The 17,269-nt window shown below is 43.9% G+C and overlaps 1 protein-coding gene across 1 annotated transcript in view; it reads right to left on the bottom strand.

The window, feature by feature from the left end:
* Positions 1 to 4,076: 4,076 nt before the first annotated feature.
* Positions 4,077 to 17,269, bottom strand: part of LOC109914609 (ETS translocation variant 3-like protein) — a 16,138-nt gene continuing 2,945 nt past the window's right edge. Inside the window, exons 4-5 of the mRNA XM_020514220.2 lie at positions 15,092 to 15,191; positions 4,077 to 4,159 (exon numbers count right to left, since the gene is read on the bottom strand). Of these exons, the coding sequence (XP_020369809.2) occupies positions 4,077 to 4,159; positions 15,092 to 15,191 (183 nt within the window). The remainder of the gene's footprint in view (positions 4,160 to 15,091; positions 15,192 to 17,269) is intronic.

The raw sequence follows: 17,269 nt of genomic DNA, 5'->3' as shown, positions 1-17,269 counted from the left end.
GATTCATAGAGGACTTGACAGGGTAGATACGGAGGGTTGTTTCCACTTCATAGAATCCCTACAGTGTGGAAACAGGTGCTTCAACCCAACAAGTCCACATCAAAGCTCACGTGTCGGAGAGTCTAGGACCAGATGGCATAATCTCAGAATATGGGGTCATACATTTAAGACAGAGATGAGGAGGAATTTCTTATCTTAAAGGGTACTGAACCTGTGGAATTCTTTATGTCAGAGGGCAGTTGGGTCACTAAGTTTATTCAAGACTGAGGTAGACAATTTTTAATCGGTACAGGAATAAAAGGTGATAGGAAAATGCATGATAGTGGAGTTAAGGATTATCAGATCAGCCATGGTCTCATTGAATGGCAGAGTAGACTCGATGGACTGAATGGCCTACTTCTGCTTATGGTTTAAACACATGTCTGTGCAGTGAAATGTGTTCAGCCGGAGGGTGCCGCTCTGACTCTTCTGGTCTTCCCAGTGTCTCCTCCTGACGATCCAGTTCCTTCTTTGTCAGTTCGCCAGTGCCTCACCCGCGTGGGGGCGGCCATGTTGGGGTGACATCAGAGTCATTTTAAATTTACATATAAAACTCCGAATCGCCGAAACAAAGAAAGGGAGCCTCCGGATCGATAGGTGGATGGAGAATCTGAGCGCCTCGAAAGCGGAAATTTAAAATAAAAGAAGAAGATCTGGGACTTCCATAAATACGCATGCGTCGTGTCGCATTTCCCAGAGGGTACTGCGGCCTGTCTTAGTGATAGAGGCCTTTCACAGCCGCGGGGTGTTATGGGAGCAGCGGCCAACGCTGCTCCAACCGCTGCCCAGTGTCTGAAATCACAGAATAGAAATGGACACAGACTTTTAGATCATAGATTTCAATTTTCAAAAACATACACCATCCGGCAAAAACATGTCGAGGTGTATTGCATGTTCTACTTTATCATCTATAGCTTCTCCTGTCAATCGTGGGAATTAACTCATTAACACAGATTTTCTTAAAGATATTCAAAGTTAATGCGTTGCACACGCAGTCAGACCGTCACCTTCAGCAATCTCTTTCTTCGTAAACACGCATACAGTCCTGTCTGCCGTCTGCCACCATAATCACACACATACAGTCTCACCCTCGACTCGGCGTTGTTCTAATTGCACAAATGCACAATTTTAGCCTTCGTCTCCCTCTGCTGGGCGCTCTTGTATTGACATACACAAACGCGAAAACACTCATGCGTGCGTGCGCGCACACACACAGAGACCGTTGCATCTCCAACTCACTCTGCTGGATGCAGAATATCATACAAAGACAGTATCACCTTAGAGCTCAACACTTCAGAAATCGTCGAGGAGACAATCTCGGTAGCCTTCCCGAACGCCACGTCCTCCCCATTAAGATAACCACCTCCAGGCCCATGACCCTCAATGTCTGTGGGCCCATCATCAGCACCACTCCCTTCCTATTACAGTAATCACTACCTGGATCACAATCCTCGATATCTCTGTCACCTTCCCAAGCCCCTGGATCTCTAGTAGCTTTAATAACATCCTCCAGCTGGTATAGTCCTTGCAATATCTGTAAACTTCTCCAGACAATACAACTATTGTTATCTTTGTGATGTCCCACAACCTTTACAGCCTCCCAGTCTCTGTGCTCTCCTATAATTCTGATTTCACGTACATTGCTAATGTTGCTATAGTCCACCATTAATATTGTTGCATCTAGGTGTTTGGTTTTCGATGATGCTGTCTCTATTTCTGGGCCAACCAATGTCTGCCCAATGTCTGTTCAATTATTGCATTACGTTTCTTCAAAATACTTTCCCTCCTTTCAAAAAATCCATACCTCCTTATTCTTATTTCTCTTCATATATTAATAATTACAATGTATAATTGTTTTATTATCATTTTATGCAATAAAATTGATTTTGACACTTTCCTGGTTATTTACCCTCATACCTGTTATGTACAGAACATTGCTCCAAACTGAAGTGAGAACCTGCAAGGGCTCTTACATGACAAAGTGCATATCAATGGGGGATGCAATGGATATTTGTGGATGTGGTGCCAATCAAGTGGGCTGTTTTGTTCTGGACCGTGCCAAACTCCTTGAGTGTTGCTGGACCTGCACTCGTGCAGGCAAGTGGAGAGTATTCCATTACATTCCTGACTTGTGCCTTGGTGGACAGGCTCTGGGGAGTCAGGAGGTGAGTTACTCAATGCAGGATTCCCAGACTTTGACCAGCTTTTGGAGCCGCATTATCTATATCGCTGCATCTGTTAAGTTTCTGGTTGACGATACCCCCGAAGATGTTGATTGTGGGGAAGTCAGTGAAGATAAAGCCATTGAATGTCAAAAATGGTGGTTAGATTCTCTCTAGTCATTGCCTGCCATTTGTGTAGCATGAATGTTATTTGCTACTTGTCAGCTGAAGACTGGATATTGTTCAGGTCTTGTAACATTTGGACAAGCATTGCTTCAGTATCTGAAGGGTTTGCAAATGGTGCTGAACATTTCACAATCATCAGTGAACATTCCCACATCTGACCTTGTGGATCGAGGGAAAGTCATTGATTAAGCAGCTGAACATAGAGTCATACAGCTGTATGGAAATAGACCCTTCACTCCAACTCATCCATGCCAACCAGACATCTTAAATTAATCTAGTGCCATTTGCCAGCATTTGGCCCATATCTCTCTAAACCCTTCCTATTCATATACCCATCCAGGTGCATTTTGAATGGTATAATTGTACCATGCTTCACCACTTCCTCTGCCAGCTCATTCCTTACACACACCATCCTCTGCGTGAAAACCTTGTCCCTTAAGTCCTTTTTAAATCTTCCCTCTCTCACTTTAAAGCTATCCCCTCTAGTTTTTAACTCCCCCACCCTGGGGAAAAGACCTTGTCTATTTACCCTATCCATGCCCCGCATGATTTTTATAAACCTCTATAAGGTCACTCCTCAGTCTCTGATGCTCCATTAAAAATAGCCCCAGCATATCCAGCCTCTCCCTAAAGCTGAACCCCTCCAACCCTGGCAACATCCTTGTAAATCTTATCTGAACCCTTTCAAGTTTCACAACATCCTTCCGATAGCAAGGAGACCAGAATTGAACGCAGTATTCCAACAGTGGCCTAACCAATGTCCCATAAAACCACAACATGATCTCCCAACTTCTATATGCACTGACCAATAAAGGCAATCATACCAAATGCCTTCTTCACTAACCTATCCACCTGTGACTCCACTTTTAAGGAACTATGAACCTGCACTCTGAGGTGACCTTGTTCAGCAACACTCCCCAGGACCTTACCATGAAATGTATAAGTCCTGCCCTGATTTGCCTTTCCAAAATGCAGCACCTCACATTTATCTAAATTGAACTCCATCTGCCATTCCTCGGCCCATCGGCCCAGTTGATCAAGGTCCCATTGTACTCTGAAGTAACCTTCTTCGCTGTCCACTACACCTCCAATTTTGTTGTCATCTGCAAACTTACTAACAATACCTCTTACGTTCATATCCAAATCATTTATATAAATGACAAAGGCAGTGGACACAGCACCAATCCTCGTGGCACACCACTGGTCACAGGCCTCCAGTCTGAAAAGCAACCTTCCACCACCACTTTCTGTCTTCTACCTTTGAGCCAGTTTCTGTATTCAAATCACTAATTCTGCATCTAATCCATGTGATTTAACCCTGCTAACCAGTCTATCATGAGGAACCTTGTTGAATGCCTTACTGAAGTCCTTATAGATCACATCCACTGCTCTGCTTTCATCAATTCTCTGTGTTGCTGCTTCAAAAAACTCAGTCAAGCTAGTAAAACACAATTTGCCACATAGAAAGCCATGTTGACTATCCCCAATCAGTCCTAACCTTTCCAAATACATGTAAATACTATCTATCAGGATCCCCTCCAAAAACTTGCTCACCACCGATGTCAGGCTCACTGGTATATAGTTCCCTGCCTTTTCCTTACCACCTTTCTTAAATAGTGGCTCCACATTAGCCAACCTCCAGTCTTCGGGCACCTCAGCAAGGGGCCCAACAATCACTTCCCTAGCTTCCTACAGAGTTCTAGGGTACTCCTGATCAGACGCCAGGGAATTATCCACCTTTATGCGCTTTATGACGTCCAGCACCGCCTCCTCTGTAACATGGATATTTTACAAGATGTCGCTATTTATGTTTCCAAGTTCTCTAGGTTCCATATTCTTCTCCACAGTAAACACTAATGTAAAATACACATTTAGTATCTCCCTTATCTCTTACATTTCCACACATGTTTGGGTGTAAGATATTACTCTGAGGAGTTGCTGCAGAATGTCCTGGAACTGAGATGATTGGCCTTCAATCACCACCATCATCTTCCTATATGTCAGATAGACTCCAACCAGCTGAGAATTCTTTCTGATTCCATTTGACACCAATTTTGCTCAGGATTTGTTGGCTGACAGCAGCGTACAAAGTCCAAAAGTGATTTCCAGCCAACTTAAATCAGCCTGTTTAGTGAGCATTAAAGTGATCCATAAGTTAGGACAATTGAAGCTTTGTGGATAGAATACATTCAAAGTAACACGATTAAGATAACTCAGAGAGAATCTTATAATGAATACACAAAGTGTCCTTTTACAAACACTCAGCTGCAACTGTTTATACAGCAACAGCTGGATAAGGACACCCTTGAGTATGCTGATAGAAAAATTCCATACCTAGTTGTATTAAAATCTGAGATCCGTCACAAATAGAAAAAAATCTATTTACTCTAGTTAAGATTTCCAGATAATCATAGTTATAGATTTTGAATGTCATATATATAACCTCTTTTAAAAAACACAATAAGCATTAAAGAGATTATCCTATTGTCAAGATAGTAAGGAAACACCCACACACTGCTTACAGGGACAATTGAATAATTGGTGCAGAAGTCAACAGTATTGGAATGTGATTGCATACAGCATGCATTGTGAATGGCCCAAGGACAGAGATAAAGGTGTCTGGCAAACATCATGAGATCATGGAAGCCTGTCCATAAGAGTTGTCAGTAAAGCTGTCCATCACTGCCCATACAGACACATGATTAATTTGATTGGGCATGTATGTAATTGATTAATAATACGATTGGTCTGTAATTGTTAAAGGCAGGCTGAACACAATTGTATAAAAATGCATTCATCGTTCATTGAAGAAATTTCTGGTCCCCAGAGGTTTCTTCCCACCAGTGTAATTTCAATAAATTCTTTGATGCTGGAAGTGGAGTTGAGTGACTTATGTAGTCATTCCACACTTGATGCCACACTTGGTCAAATGTCACATTTATTTCAATGGCTGTCACTCTCACCTCACCCTTAGTGTTGTCCTGACTCATGCTGTACTGAGGTCTGGAGGCAACTGAACTGAAACCATACTGACTGTCTTTGAGTGTCATCACTTTGCAAGTGCTGTTTGATAGCAATCCCTTCCATCACTTTGGTAATCATGGACAGTAGATTGATAAGGTGGCAATTGCCTAGATTGATGTTGTCCTTCTTTTGGTATATAGGTCATATTGTGAAATTTTCCATATTGTCAGGTTGATACCATAGAATCATACAGTACGGAAACAGATCCTTTTGTCCAATGAGTCCATGCTGACCATGTTCCCAAGCTAAACTAGTCTCACTTGGCTGCGCTTGGCTCATATCCCTCCAAACCTTTCTTATTCACGTACTAATCTAAGTGTCTTTTACATATTGTAACTGTATCTGCATCTGCCACTTCCTCAAGAGGTTTCTTCCACACCCTCTGTGTAAAAAAGTTGCCTCTCATGTCTTTTTTTAAATCTTTCTCCTCTCACCTTAAAAATATGCCCCACCATCCCACCCTCCACCCCTAGTTTTGAACTCCCCACTCCAAGGAAAAGACTCTTGTCATTCACCTTATTAATTCCCCTCATGATTTTACAAACCTCAATAAGATCACCCCTCCACCTCCCACCCTCCTGTGTAAAAATTCCCAGCCTATCCAGTCTATTTTTATAACCCAAATGCTCCATTCCTGGCAACATCCTGATAAATCTTTTCTGAACCCTCCCCGGCTTAATGATATCCTTCCTATAACAGGGCAAACAGAATTGGACATAGTACTCCAGAAGAGCCCTCACCAATGTCCTACGCAACCTCAACATGATGTCCCAACTCCTATATTTAAAAGTCTGAGCGATGAAGGCAAGTGTGCTAATCACCTTCTTACCTAACCTGTCTACATGTGACACAAATTTCAAAGAATTATATATCTGAGTACCCAGGTCTCTCTGTTCTACAACACTACCCGAGACCCTACCATTAATTGTATAAGTCTTGTCCTTGTTTGTTTGACCAAAATATGTACCTCACATTTCTCCAAATTAAACTCTATCTGCCACTTCTCAACCCATTGACCCAACTGATCAAGATCTCTTTGTATTCTTAGATAACCTTCTTCACTGTCCACTGTACCACCAATTCTGGTGTCATCTGCAAACTTACTAACCATTCTTCCTGTATTCTCATCCAAATTATTCATATAAATGACAAACAAAAGTCTATCCAGTATCAGTCCTTGTGGAACACCGCTGGTCACAAGCCTCCAGTCCAAAAAGCAACCCTCCAACACCAGCCTCTGTCTCCTATCATAAAGCCAATTTGTATGCAATTGGCAATCTCATCCTGAATCCCATGTGATCTAGCTTTACTATTTAGTCTACCATGCGGAAGCTTGTCAAAGGCTTTACTAAAATTCAAGTAAATAACGTCCACAACTCTGCCTCATCAATCTTTTTGGTTACTTCATTAAAAAATCTCAATCAAGTTTGTGAGACATGATTTTCCCCACACAAACCCATGCTGACTATCCCTAATCAATACCAGTGATGTATGCTGTAATGGAACAGCTTGGCTATGGGCAGCGCTGTAGAATACAGTTGGGAAAGAGTTTCTTAGAGAATACCTAACATTGGCTTCTGACCCAATAATATTTCACTGCATCAGGTCAAACAGGAGCAAGGAAACCTCATGTTGATATTTAACTATTACCACCCTCACCACTTGATTCATGTTTTATGATTCATGTTGAGAACCATTCAGAGGGACCACTGAGTGAGAAAGGACAAAGCCTCCAGATGGAACACAGTAATATTTATCACCAAGAAAGGCTCAGTAGCACCAATACTGACCAAACTGGTCAAATTCTAATGGACATATTTACTAGAATGAGTCTATGTTAAGTGCTGAGGAAATCAACATGAGGTAAAAAATCATCTTGTCTTATTCTTCTTTAACAGGTACGGTGGCACAGTGGTTAGCACTGCTGCCTCACAGTACCAGGGACCCAGGTTCAATCCCACCCTCGGGCAACTGTCTGTGTGGAGTTTGCACATTCTCCCCGTGTCTGCATGGGTTTCCTCCGGGCACGCCGGTTTCCTCCCACATTCCAAAAATATGCAGGCTAGGTGGATTGGCCATGCTAAATTGCCCATAGTTTTCAGGGATGTGTAGATTAGGTGGGATGCACTGAGGATTGGTGTAGACTTGTTGGGCCAAAGGGCCTGTTTCCACACTGTAGGGATTCTATGATCTTCACTAAACAGAATTTGCTTCTGTCCATGACAGTAATGCTAGGAGTGAACACCACACAGTCCTTGTGGAAACGTAGTCCCATCTTGACACTCTGGGATATGCTCCATAGTGCGGCACTACCACTGTACAAAATGGATCAATTTCAAACAGATTGAGCACCAATTATTTATTAAAATAAAACTGATGAGGTCTGGTCACAGGACTCGAAACATTAGTTCTATTTTTTGTTCCACAGAAGCTGGTAGATCTGCTGAGTTTCTCCCATGTTTTTGTTTCAACTTTTATACATTTATTCATTCATGGAAGGTGGGCAGTGCCAGCTAGGCCAGCCCATGCCCAGTTGCCATCGAGGATATTGTGGTAAGCAGCCAATAGTGTCAAATAATGTCCTGCTGATTATACTTTATCTGTCATGGTATTATTATTTTGTAAAGCATGTGACCACAACTATACCAAAGCTATGGCTTGATTTTTAGTGATGTGAAGACCAGAACTATATACATCATTCTCTGTGTGCTGTAGCCATGGGTCTCCAAATTTCCACTGTCCTTTTCATGATCTTCCTGGAGAAATGAACAACTGTGTTCTGATCAGGATTACAACATCTGTTTAACCTCCTTCTTAATTTTATTCCCTTAAACATCAATAGCTCCTGTGCTCCAATCACAGGGAGTGGGTCAAAACTGATACCATTCCCTGACAAATGAATGGGTTCTAAACATGAGGACTGAACCGAGTGTGGAATGGAGTTGTTGGAGACGGGGTAATATCTATCTGTCATATATTTATCTGACTGACCGGCATACTGTGAGTGCTCATTCTGCATCAGTTACTCCTATAAGTGAACAGAGCGAGATAGGTTAAGGACATAGTTGAGATTCTAACCCGATCTGAACCCATTAGTTTGTACTGCTGAAATCTTTACTGTCTGGGCTCTGAATTAAACAATGATTGTCAATAATCTCCATTCTCTTTCTCCTTTTCTGTTTCACAGTCAGTTTGATTACAGTTGTGACACTCTCCTGGGGAAAGTGTGGCCTTTCCAACTGCATCACTTGTTTACTTGTTAACTCTGAACCACTCCGTGCAGTCACAGACTGTCCTTTCTGGTTCACTATCATTTTAACATTCAATGGGTTTGTTGCCATTTTTTGCCGGAAGTTGAATCTAAATGTTACACTAAGAAAACAGTGAGTGTTGTTCCAGCAACAAGTCGTAACCATTTCTCTTTAAAGAACATTCTTACCTACAACAGATTTAATACCTGAAACCTAATCAGATATCTCATTTTGTTCTAATAAAGAAAGCTGATCCTGGATTAGATTGAATTTGGAATGTGTGAGGCTTTATCCTCATTAATTCTGTTGTTGAGTGCTCTGACAGTCCGACACAATTCAGTGGCTAATCGAGTCTGTAAGGGACCAAGTGACCAGAGCAAGGGGGAGAATCACAGAGATAAAGGGTAGAAGAAAGTCTGTCATTTTACTCTTTTAGTCCATATCCAGCAGCTTCATGGCTTTGAGGTTTGTGTATATTTCATATTTCTGTGATGCTGCAAATCACTTAGACTGTCATTCTCCTTACATATTTGAAAGCTTACATATATGCTGCATTTTCTTTTCACAAACACATTTATTTTATGTAATGAATCCATCCAAGTTCAGAAAGCAGTTGAAATATCCAGTTACATCAATTTTCAACTAAGCAATTAACAAATGAAAAGAACCCAATGATCCGGTAAGCAATACATATTAAAACAGTGGTATATGAGATTGATAACATTTGTGAACAGTTTAAAAGAGGTAGTTAGATCAAACAATCCTTCTGGAACTATGATGTAACTTAATTTGTGTCAGAGAGCAGGAAGCCTTTAGAGCGATAAGGAAAGATTGTTTTTACTGCAATGGTTTATGACAGGTAGTTATTATTGGTTATTGGTTTAAAATGGTGAAAGATTGATTTTAGCTTAGGAAACCCAGAGAGTGAAAGTCTTTAGGGTAATTCAGAGGAGACCTGACCGGGCTCAGTAACATACATGGTTTCTCTCGTTTTAGAAATGTTTGGTATGCAAAACCTTCAGACCAGGAGTGTTTGATTGGAAATCTGTGGAAGTCTAAGCTATCAGCTTTGTGAGTTTTCATGTAAGAAGACTGCACAGTTAACAGGAAAGAACTGGGGAGAATCAATTAAGTCACTCTTAAAGACCTCACAAAGAAGGGTAATTTCTCTGGTGCTGAGTCTCCGTAATGGATAGTGTTAGAAAACATGTTTATTTGCAATGTGTTTTAAGGTCTTTCAAATTGTATCCTACTTTAAGGTGGATGTTTTTTTCTAATCTATTTGTGTAATAAACTTCTGATGTTAAAGAAACTTTAGAGCCTTGTATTAGCTATGTTTCATTGAATCACAACCACATTCACTGAAATAATTTTGAAAAACATCAATCAAGCCAGGTTTCATTCTGGGATCAAACGTGTCTGCAGAAATGACCCTGATCTTCCAGTTGCCTTTTCAATAACCCATCTTGCTCCCATGTTAATATTTCCAACCTGGACCTGTTACAATCTTCCAATAAAGCTCAATGCAAGCTTGAGGATCAGCATTTCACTTGCTGCTTAGGCACTGTTCAGCACTCGAGCACTCAAGATTGAATTCCACGACTTCAAAGCATGGCCTCTGTACTCCAATTTCTTTCATCCACCACCCCACCCAAGCTGAGTCTTGTCAGGTTTACTCCCAGGATGGACCCATCTTTTCCCCTGTGCACAAGGAACATTAACACCTATTTTACACCTCTATCACTCCTTTACCACTATTAACACTCCAGTTCTTTCTTACTCTGGGCACCATGACAATCTGTTCAATTCCCACCTCCTCACCTTCCATCACAAGAATAAAGAATATAACTTTACAGCTCTTATCAGTTCTGAAGAGAGTCATACTGGACTCGAAATGTTAACTCCTGTTCTGTCTCCATTGCTCCTGCCAGACCTGCTGAGTTTCTCCAGCATTTTCTGTTTTTATTTCAAACATCAGCTTGGGTGGGAACATAGGTCCTGGAAGAGTAAAACCCATGTGGGAGATAATAACAATTAGCAAGAAGGGCGGAGAGTGGGAGGATCATATAGGAGTTACAGAAGGTGTCCACTTCACCCTAGAGCATGGGCAAAGAGAAGGCAGGGAGGAAAAGGGGCATTTACTCCCATTTTCTGCCCCCCATATGAGAAATATTCAAAACCACTGCTGTGCATGACTTAAACCACACCATGTCAAATTCAGAAACCACTGCTGCACACACTGGAACTACAGGAATATGTAGTATGCTGACATCACAGTGTAAAACACTAATCTTTGTCTCAAATTCCACCTTCAAAACTCAATCCCTGTAACCTCCTCCACACACCTCCCCATCTCTGTAAAATCCCCCAGCCCCTACACCCCACTCTATCGATATAACCTCCATCTCCTACAGAACTCCCTATTACTGTAATTGCCTCCAGCCCCCACACCCCTCCCTATATCTCTAACCTCCTCCAGTCCCTACACCCCTTCCTATCTCGGTAACCTCCTTCAGCCCTCATACTCCTGCTTATCTGTAACCTCCTCCAGCCCTGACACCCCTTCCTATCTCTGTAATGTCTTCCTGGCCCTACACACCTCCCTATCTCTGTAACCACCTCCAGCGCCTACACCCCTCCCCATCTCTGTAACCCCCTCCTGCCCCTACACCACTCCCTATCTCTGTAACCTCTTCCAGCCCCTGAGGACAGTGTAATGGGAGATTCATCTGTATCTAACCATGTGCTGTCCCTGTTCTAGGAGTGTTTGATGGGGGACAGTGTAAAGGGAGCTTTAATCTGTATCTAACCCTGCGCTGTCCCTGTCCTGGGAGTGTTTGATGGGGGGAGCAATGTAAAGGAATGTTTATTCTGTGTCTTACCCCCTGCTGTCCCTGTCCTTACAGTATTTACACGCAGCAAGGAGGGCTTTATTCTGTATTTAGTTTAAGAATCTTCACCTCCTCCGATGTGTGAGTGCAGATTGCAGGAGGATTTTCAATAGATGTTGTTTCTATTTGTCTGCTTGGTTGTACAGATACTAGTTTCAGAGGAGCAGTGAAAGAGAGGGAATGGGAGAGAAGGAGAATCCTGAATGGAGTTGGATAACCAGAAAATGGATTCATGGAACTGGATCAGGGGCACAAATCCTGGAAATGGGTGTCCTCAGCGGGAGATATCCAGGAGCTGGAGCTGGAGAGATGCGTGGGAAGAGGGAGGGGGCAACATCAGGGGTAGAAGGCATCAGAAAAACCTGGTCTGGGATGAAGGACTCAGAATCCTGAGTAAGGGAAAAAGAGAGAGTGAGAGGGAAGACATGGAGTGGAACAAGCCTGTCAGGAACTGGTTGAGTATCTGGCAGTGTGGGCGCTATGGAAAATACAGTGGTGCTGATCGACTGGTGAGGAGGAAAGGAGAGGCCAGTGGGTGTGGGATGCCTCTCTGTAGGACCACATATGGACATGAGCAGGTGATCAGTCGCTCATGAAGACTCACTCCAAATCCTAGGGGAGGCCATGGGGTAGACAGAGAGAGAGAAAGAGAGAAGGTCAGTGCAAAACACAATAAGTTAATGGCAAGGGGAAGTGATTAGATTGTCTCTTATTGTCTGGCATTGACCATCTCAAACAAGAGAGAATCTAAACTTGATATTCAACAGTGTTACCATCACTGAATACCCCACTATTAACATCCCGGAGTTATCATTGACCAGAAACTCAACTGGACTCACAACATAAACACAGTGGCTACAAGAGCAGGTCAGAGGCTGGGAATACTATGGCGAGCAACTCACTTCCAGATTCCCCAGAGTTTGTCCCAACATCTACAAGGCACAAGTCAGGAGTCGGATGGAATACTCCCCACTTGCCCTGGATGGGGGCAGCCCCAACAACACTCAAGAAGCTCGACACCATCCAGGACAAAGCAGCCCCTACTTGATTGGCACCACATCCACAAACATCCCACTCCCTCCACCATCGATGCCCAGTAGCAGTGTGTACTATCTACAAAATACGCTGCAGAAATTCACCAAAGATCTTCAGGCAGCACCTTCCAAACCCATGAGCACTTCCATCTAGAAGGACAAGGGCGGCAGATACATGGGAAAAATGACTGATGAGGGATATTGAGGCTCTGGTCAGGAAAAAGGCATACATTGGGTTTAAGGTACCAAGCTCAAGTGAATCCCTAGATGACTATAAAAAGTGTAGGAGCACACTTAAGAGGGAAATCAGAAGAGCAAAAAGACGTTATGAGACGGATCTGACAGATAAGGTAAAAGATAATCGCAAGAGGTTCTATAACAAAGTAAGAGTAAAAGGGTGGCTAGGGAGAGAATAAGTCCCCTTAAAGATCAGCATGGTCGTCTATGTGTGGAGCTACAGGAGATGGGGGAGGTATTTAATGAATGTTTCTCCCCAGTATTTACTGAGCAAAGAATCATGGATGCTAAGGAAATAAGGGAAACAAGTGGGGATGTTTTGGACCGCATAGACATTACTAGAGAGGATGTGTTTGCAGCCTTTAAGTGCATTAAGGTGGATAAATCCTCTGGGCCTGATCAAGCCCATGCTTGGATGTTGTGGGAGACTAGGGAAGAAATTGTGGAGGCCCTTGCAGGGATGTTTCCATCATCTTTAACCCCTGGTGAAGTGACGGAAGACTGGAAGGTGGCTAATATTGTTCCGTTGTTCAAGAAAGGTAGAAAAGACAAGCCAGGGAACTACAGGCCAGTGAGCTTGACATCAGTGGTGGGCAAGTTATTGGACAGGATACTGAGGGATATGATCAACCAACATTTGGATAGTCAAGGTCTGATTAGGGATCATCGGCATGGATTTGTGTGTGGGAAGTCATGTCTGACAAATCTTTTAGAGTTTTTTGAAGAAGTAACCAAGAGGATGGATGAGGGTAGGGCAGTAGATGTTGTCTATATGGACTTTAGTAAGGGCTTCGGCAAGGTCCCGCACAGCAGGCTAGTCATGAAGGTTCGGTCCCATGGGATCCAGGGAGAGCTAGCTAATTGGATTCAAAACTGGTCCGATGGTAGGAAGCAGAGGGTGATGGTTGAAGGTTGTTTCTCGGACTGGAGGCCTGTGACTAGTGGCGTGCCACAGGGGTTGGTGCTGGGACCTTTGTTATGTGTTATTGACATAAATGATCTGGATGTGAATGTACAAGGCATGATTAGTAAGTTTGCAGATGATATAAAATTAGGAGGTAACATTGATAGCAAAGAAGGTTATCAAAAATTACGGAGGGATCTTGATCAGATGGGGAAGTGGGCTGAGGATTAGCAATGCAATTCAATACAGATAAGTGTGAGGTGTTGCATTTTGGAAAGTCAAACCAAGGTAGGACTTATACAGTAAATACTTATACAGTCCTGAGGAGTGGTGTGGAACAGAGGGACCTACGAGTACAAGTACACTGTTCATTGAAAGCCGAGCCACAGGTAGACAGGGTGGTGAAGAAAGCATTTAGTATGCTGGCCTTCATCGGTCAGGGCATTGAGTATGGGAGTTGGGACATTATGTTACAGTTATATAAGTCATTGTTGAGGCCGCACTTGGAGTATTGTGTACAGTTTTGGTCACCCTGTTATAGGAAAGACATAGTTAAACTGGCAAGTGTGTAAGGAAGATTTACGAGGATGTTGCTGGGACTAGTAGGCCTGAGTTATAGGGAGACGTTGGCCAGGATAGGACTTTATTTCTTAGAGTGTAGGAGAATAAGGGGCGACCTTATTGAGGTGTATAAAATCATGTTGAGAATAGATAGGATGTATGCATATAGTCTTTTTCCCATGGATGGGGAATTGAAAACTACAGGGCTTAGGTTTAAGGTGAGAGGGGAAAGATTTAAGAAGGACCTGAGTGGTGCATTTATGGAATGGGCTGCCAGAGAAAGTGGTTGAGGGAGGTACAATAGCAACATTTAAAAAGCATTTGGATAGGTACGTGGGTGGGAAAGGTTTAGAGGGATATGGATGAAATGCGGGCAATTGGAACTAGCTGAGTGGGCACCATGGTCAGCATGGACCAGTTTGGGCTGAAGGGCCTGTTTCCATGCTGTATTACTCCATGAGCACCCCTGCAAATTCCTCTCCAAACCATCCTGACTTGGAATATATCACCGTTCATTCACTGTCGCTGGGTCAAAATCCCTGGAATTCCCTCCCTGAGGGCATTTTGGGTCAACCCACAGCACATGGACTGCAGCAGTTCAAGAAGGCAGCTCCCCCCAACCTTCTCAAGGGGTAATAAATGGTGGCCCAGCAGTGACACAGACATCTGACAAGAGAATAAAAATAAACCGAAAAATCTTGGAGATGCGGCCCAAGTCTGTGATCCCACCTTTAAATCTCAGAGCGAAGTACCTGAGGGCAACTAGTGATTCACCAGTTCCCCACCCACAGGGTCGTCTTACCTTCCTCCCGGTCCCGGAGCTTGGGGAGCAGATGGGGAGGCACGCGGGAATCTGTGCTGTCTGTCAACCTCTCCCTCACACTCCTGTGCGTTGCCAGCTGCTGAAAGAGAAGGGAAGGAACAGACTGGGGCTCAGTGGGGTGAAGGAGCTTTGAAGGGAGTGAGGTTGGGGATGGGGGTGGGGTGTTGCCAAATGGGAGTGTGGAGAATGGTGATCCCTTGCTAAAGAGTTAGTGTCCCCCCACCAGCTCTCCCCGGAAAGGCTGAAGGAACTGAGGACAATAGCAATGCCAACTGGGGTCCATTCTAACTACCTTGCAAATTGGTGATGCATGACAGAGAGATCCTTACATTATGGGATGATATAGGCGGGCTGAACAGAGACAAATGGATTCTAATGCAGAAAACCGGGAGGTGATGTGCTTTGGAAGGGCTCGCAAGGTGAGGAAGCAATGGTAAGACCTTAGGAAGTACAAAGGATCAAAGGCACCTTGATATGGATGCCCATAGACCCTTAAAGGCAGCAGGACAGGTAGATACATTGGTTAAGAAGCCATATGAGATGCTTACCTTTATTAGACTAGGCGTTGAATACAAGAGTAAGGGGGTTAAGGAACTGCATAAGACATTGGTTTGGCCACAGCTGGAGTACTGTGCAGTTCTGGTCACCCACATTATAGCAATGATGTGATTGCACTGCATGGGGTGCAGAGGAGATTCACCATGATGTTGCCTGAGCTGGAGTAGTTCAGCTCTGACGAGAGACCAGGTTCCTTTTCTTTCGAACAGAGAAGGCTGAGGTGGCACCAAATTGAGGTCTACAAAATTACAAGGGGCAGAGACAGGGTAAACAGGGAGAAACCTTTCCCCTTTAGTAGGTGATCAGAAACGAGGGGGACGTTGATTTAAGGCAAGGGGCAGGAGATTAGAGGCGACTTAAGGAAGATTATTTCTTCCCGAGGGTCGTGACTATCTGGAAGTCACAGCCTGAAAGGTTGCTAGACAACAGTAAAGTTGTATTTAAATGAACACTTGAAATGCCATAGTGTACAATGCTGTGGGCCAAGTGGTCGAACATGGGGCTAGAATAGATGAGCTGAAGTGTCTCCTTCAAGCTGTAAAACTCTGCAACTCTATCATCCATCATCTCCCAATTCCCCTAACTTCTATTTCTGACCCCTCCAAACCTCATCCCTTCCAATTTCCACCCCTCCAGTTCTTCACCCTCCTTTTCCTACTGTTTCAGTTCCTGCCAGCCCCATTAACCACCCCGTTCCCCTCTAAACCCTTATCCTCCAATTTCCCTCCCATTCTATTCCCCTTCAGTCTCTATTCCCTTGCCTATTATTCTGATCTTATTAATGTACCCTCCCTTCTAGTCACCATCCACTAAAAATTCTCAAAAACAAAAGTGTTCTTCCCCTCCAATGTTATCCTCCCCTATCGCCCCTCCCTTCCAATTACCTGTACCACCCTTGTCTCAAGGTGTGAGCCTCAGTACCTCAGCTGTGAACCCAGGAGAGTGTCACTGTTGCCCTCTCTGTTTAAGAGTGAGTTGCACCAATTAATTACCCCTCCCACCAAGGTGGCCATGTTAGTCAGGGAATGACACAGTGTCTCATTGGTCCCCAGTGCCAAATCCTCATGAGGGACAGAGCCTTCAGGAGACAACTCAACCCATCCACTAATGTCCCTTAGTTTGCCTTGTCCAGACCCAAAACATTGTCATTTTCACACACTCCACTCCTTTCCATCGAACACCTCATCACCTCCATTCAGACCATCACATCCACTCCGCTCCTGCTTCCCCTCCACTGTCCTCCACACTCAGGAAACACTCCCTGTTCGGTTCCCCACTCCACTCGCCTTCCTTCTCTCCACACCCTCCTCTCACCTCCCAGTCCCTCCCCTTCCCCTCACCTCCCATTCCCTCCCCTTCCCCTCACCTCCCATTCCCTCCCCATCCCCTCATCTCCCATTCCCTCCTTGTCCCCTCACCTCCAATTCCCACCCCTTCCCTTCACATCTCATTCCCTCCCCCTCCCAATCCAACATCATCCCCCCAACATCACACTGTTCTGTCCCATATCATCCTGCCCTCCTCACTTTCTCCCCTTGTTCCTCCTCTCCACTTCCTTCCCTTCCCCTCCGTTCCCCTTCTCTCCCCTCCCACTCCCTC

The sequence above is a fragment of the Rhincodon typus genome, chromosome 48 (genome assembly GCF_021869965.1).
Source record: "Rhincodon typus isolate 14 chromosome 48, sRhiTyp1.1, whole genome shotgun sequence".
In the NCBI taxonomy this organism is placed as follows: domain Eukaryota; kingdom Metazoa; phylum Chordata; class Chondrichthyes; order Orectolobiformes; family Rhincodontidae; genus Rhincodon; species Rhincodon typus.
The sequence above is the reverse complement of the archived record's forward strand: the minus strand, read 5'-3'. Positions and strand labels throughout refer to the sequence as shown.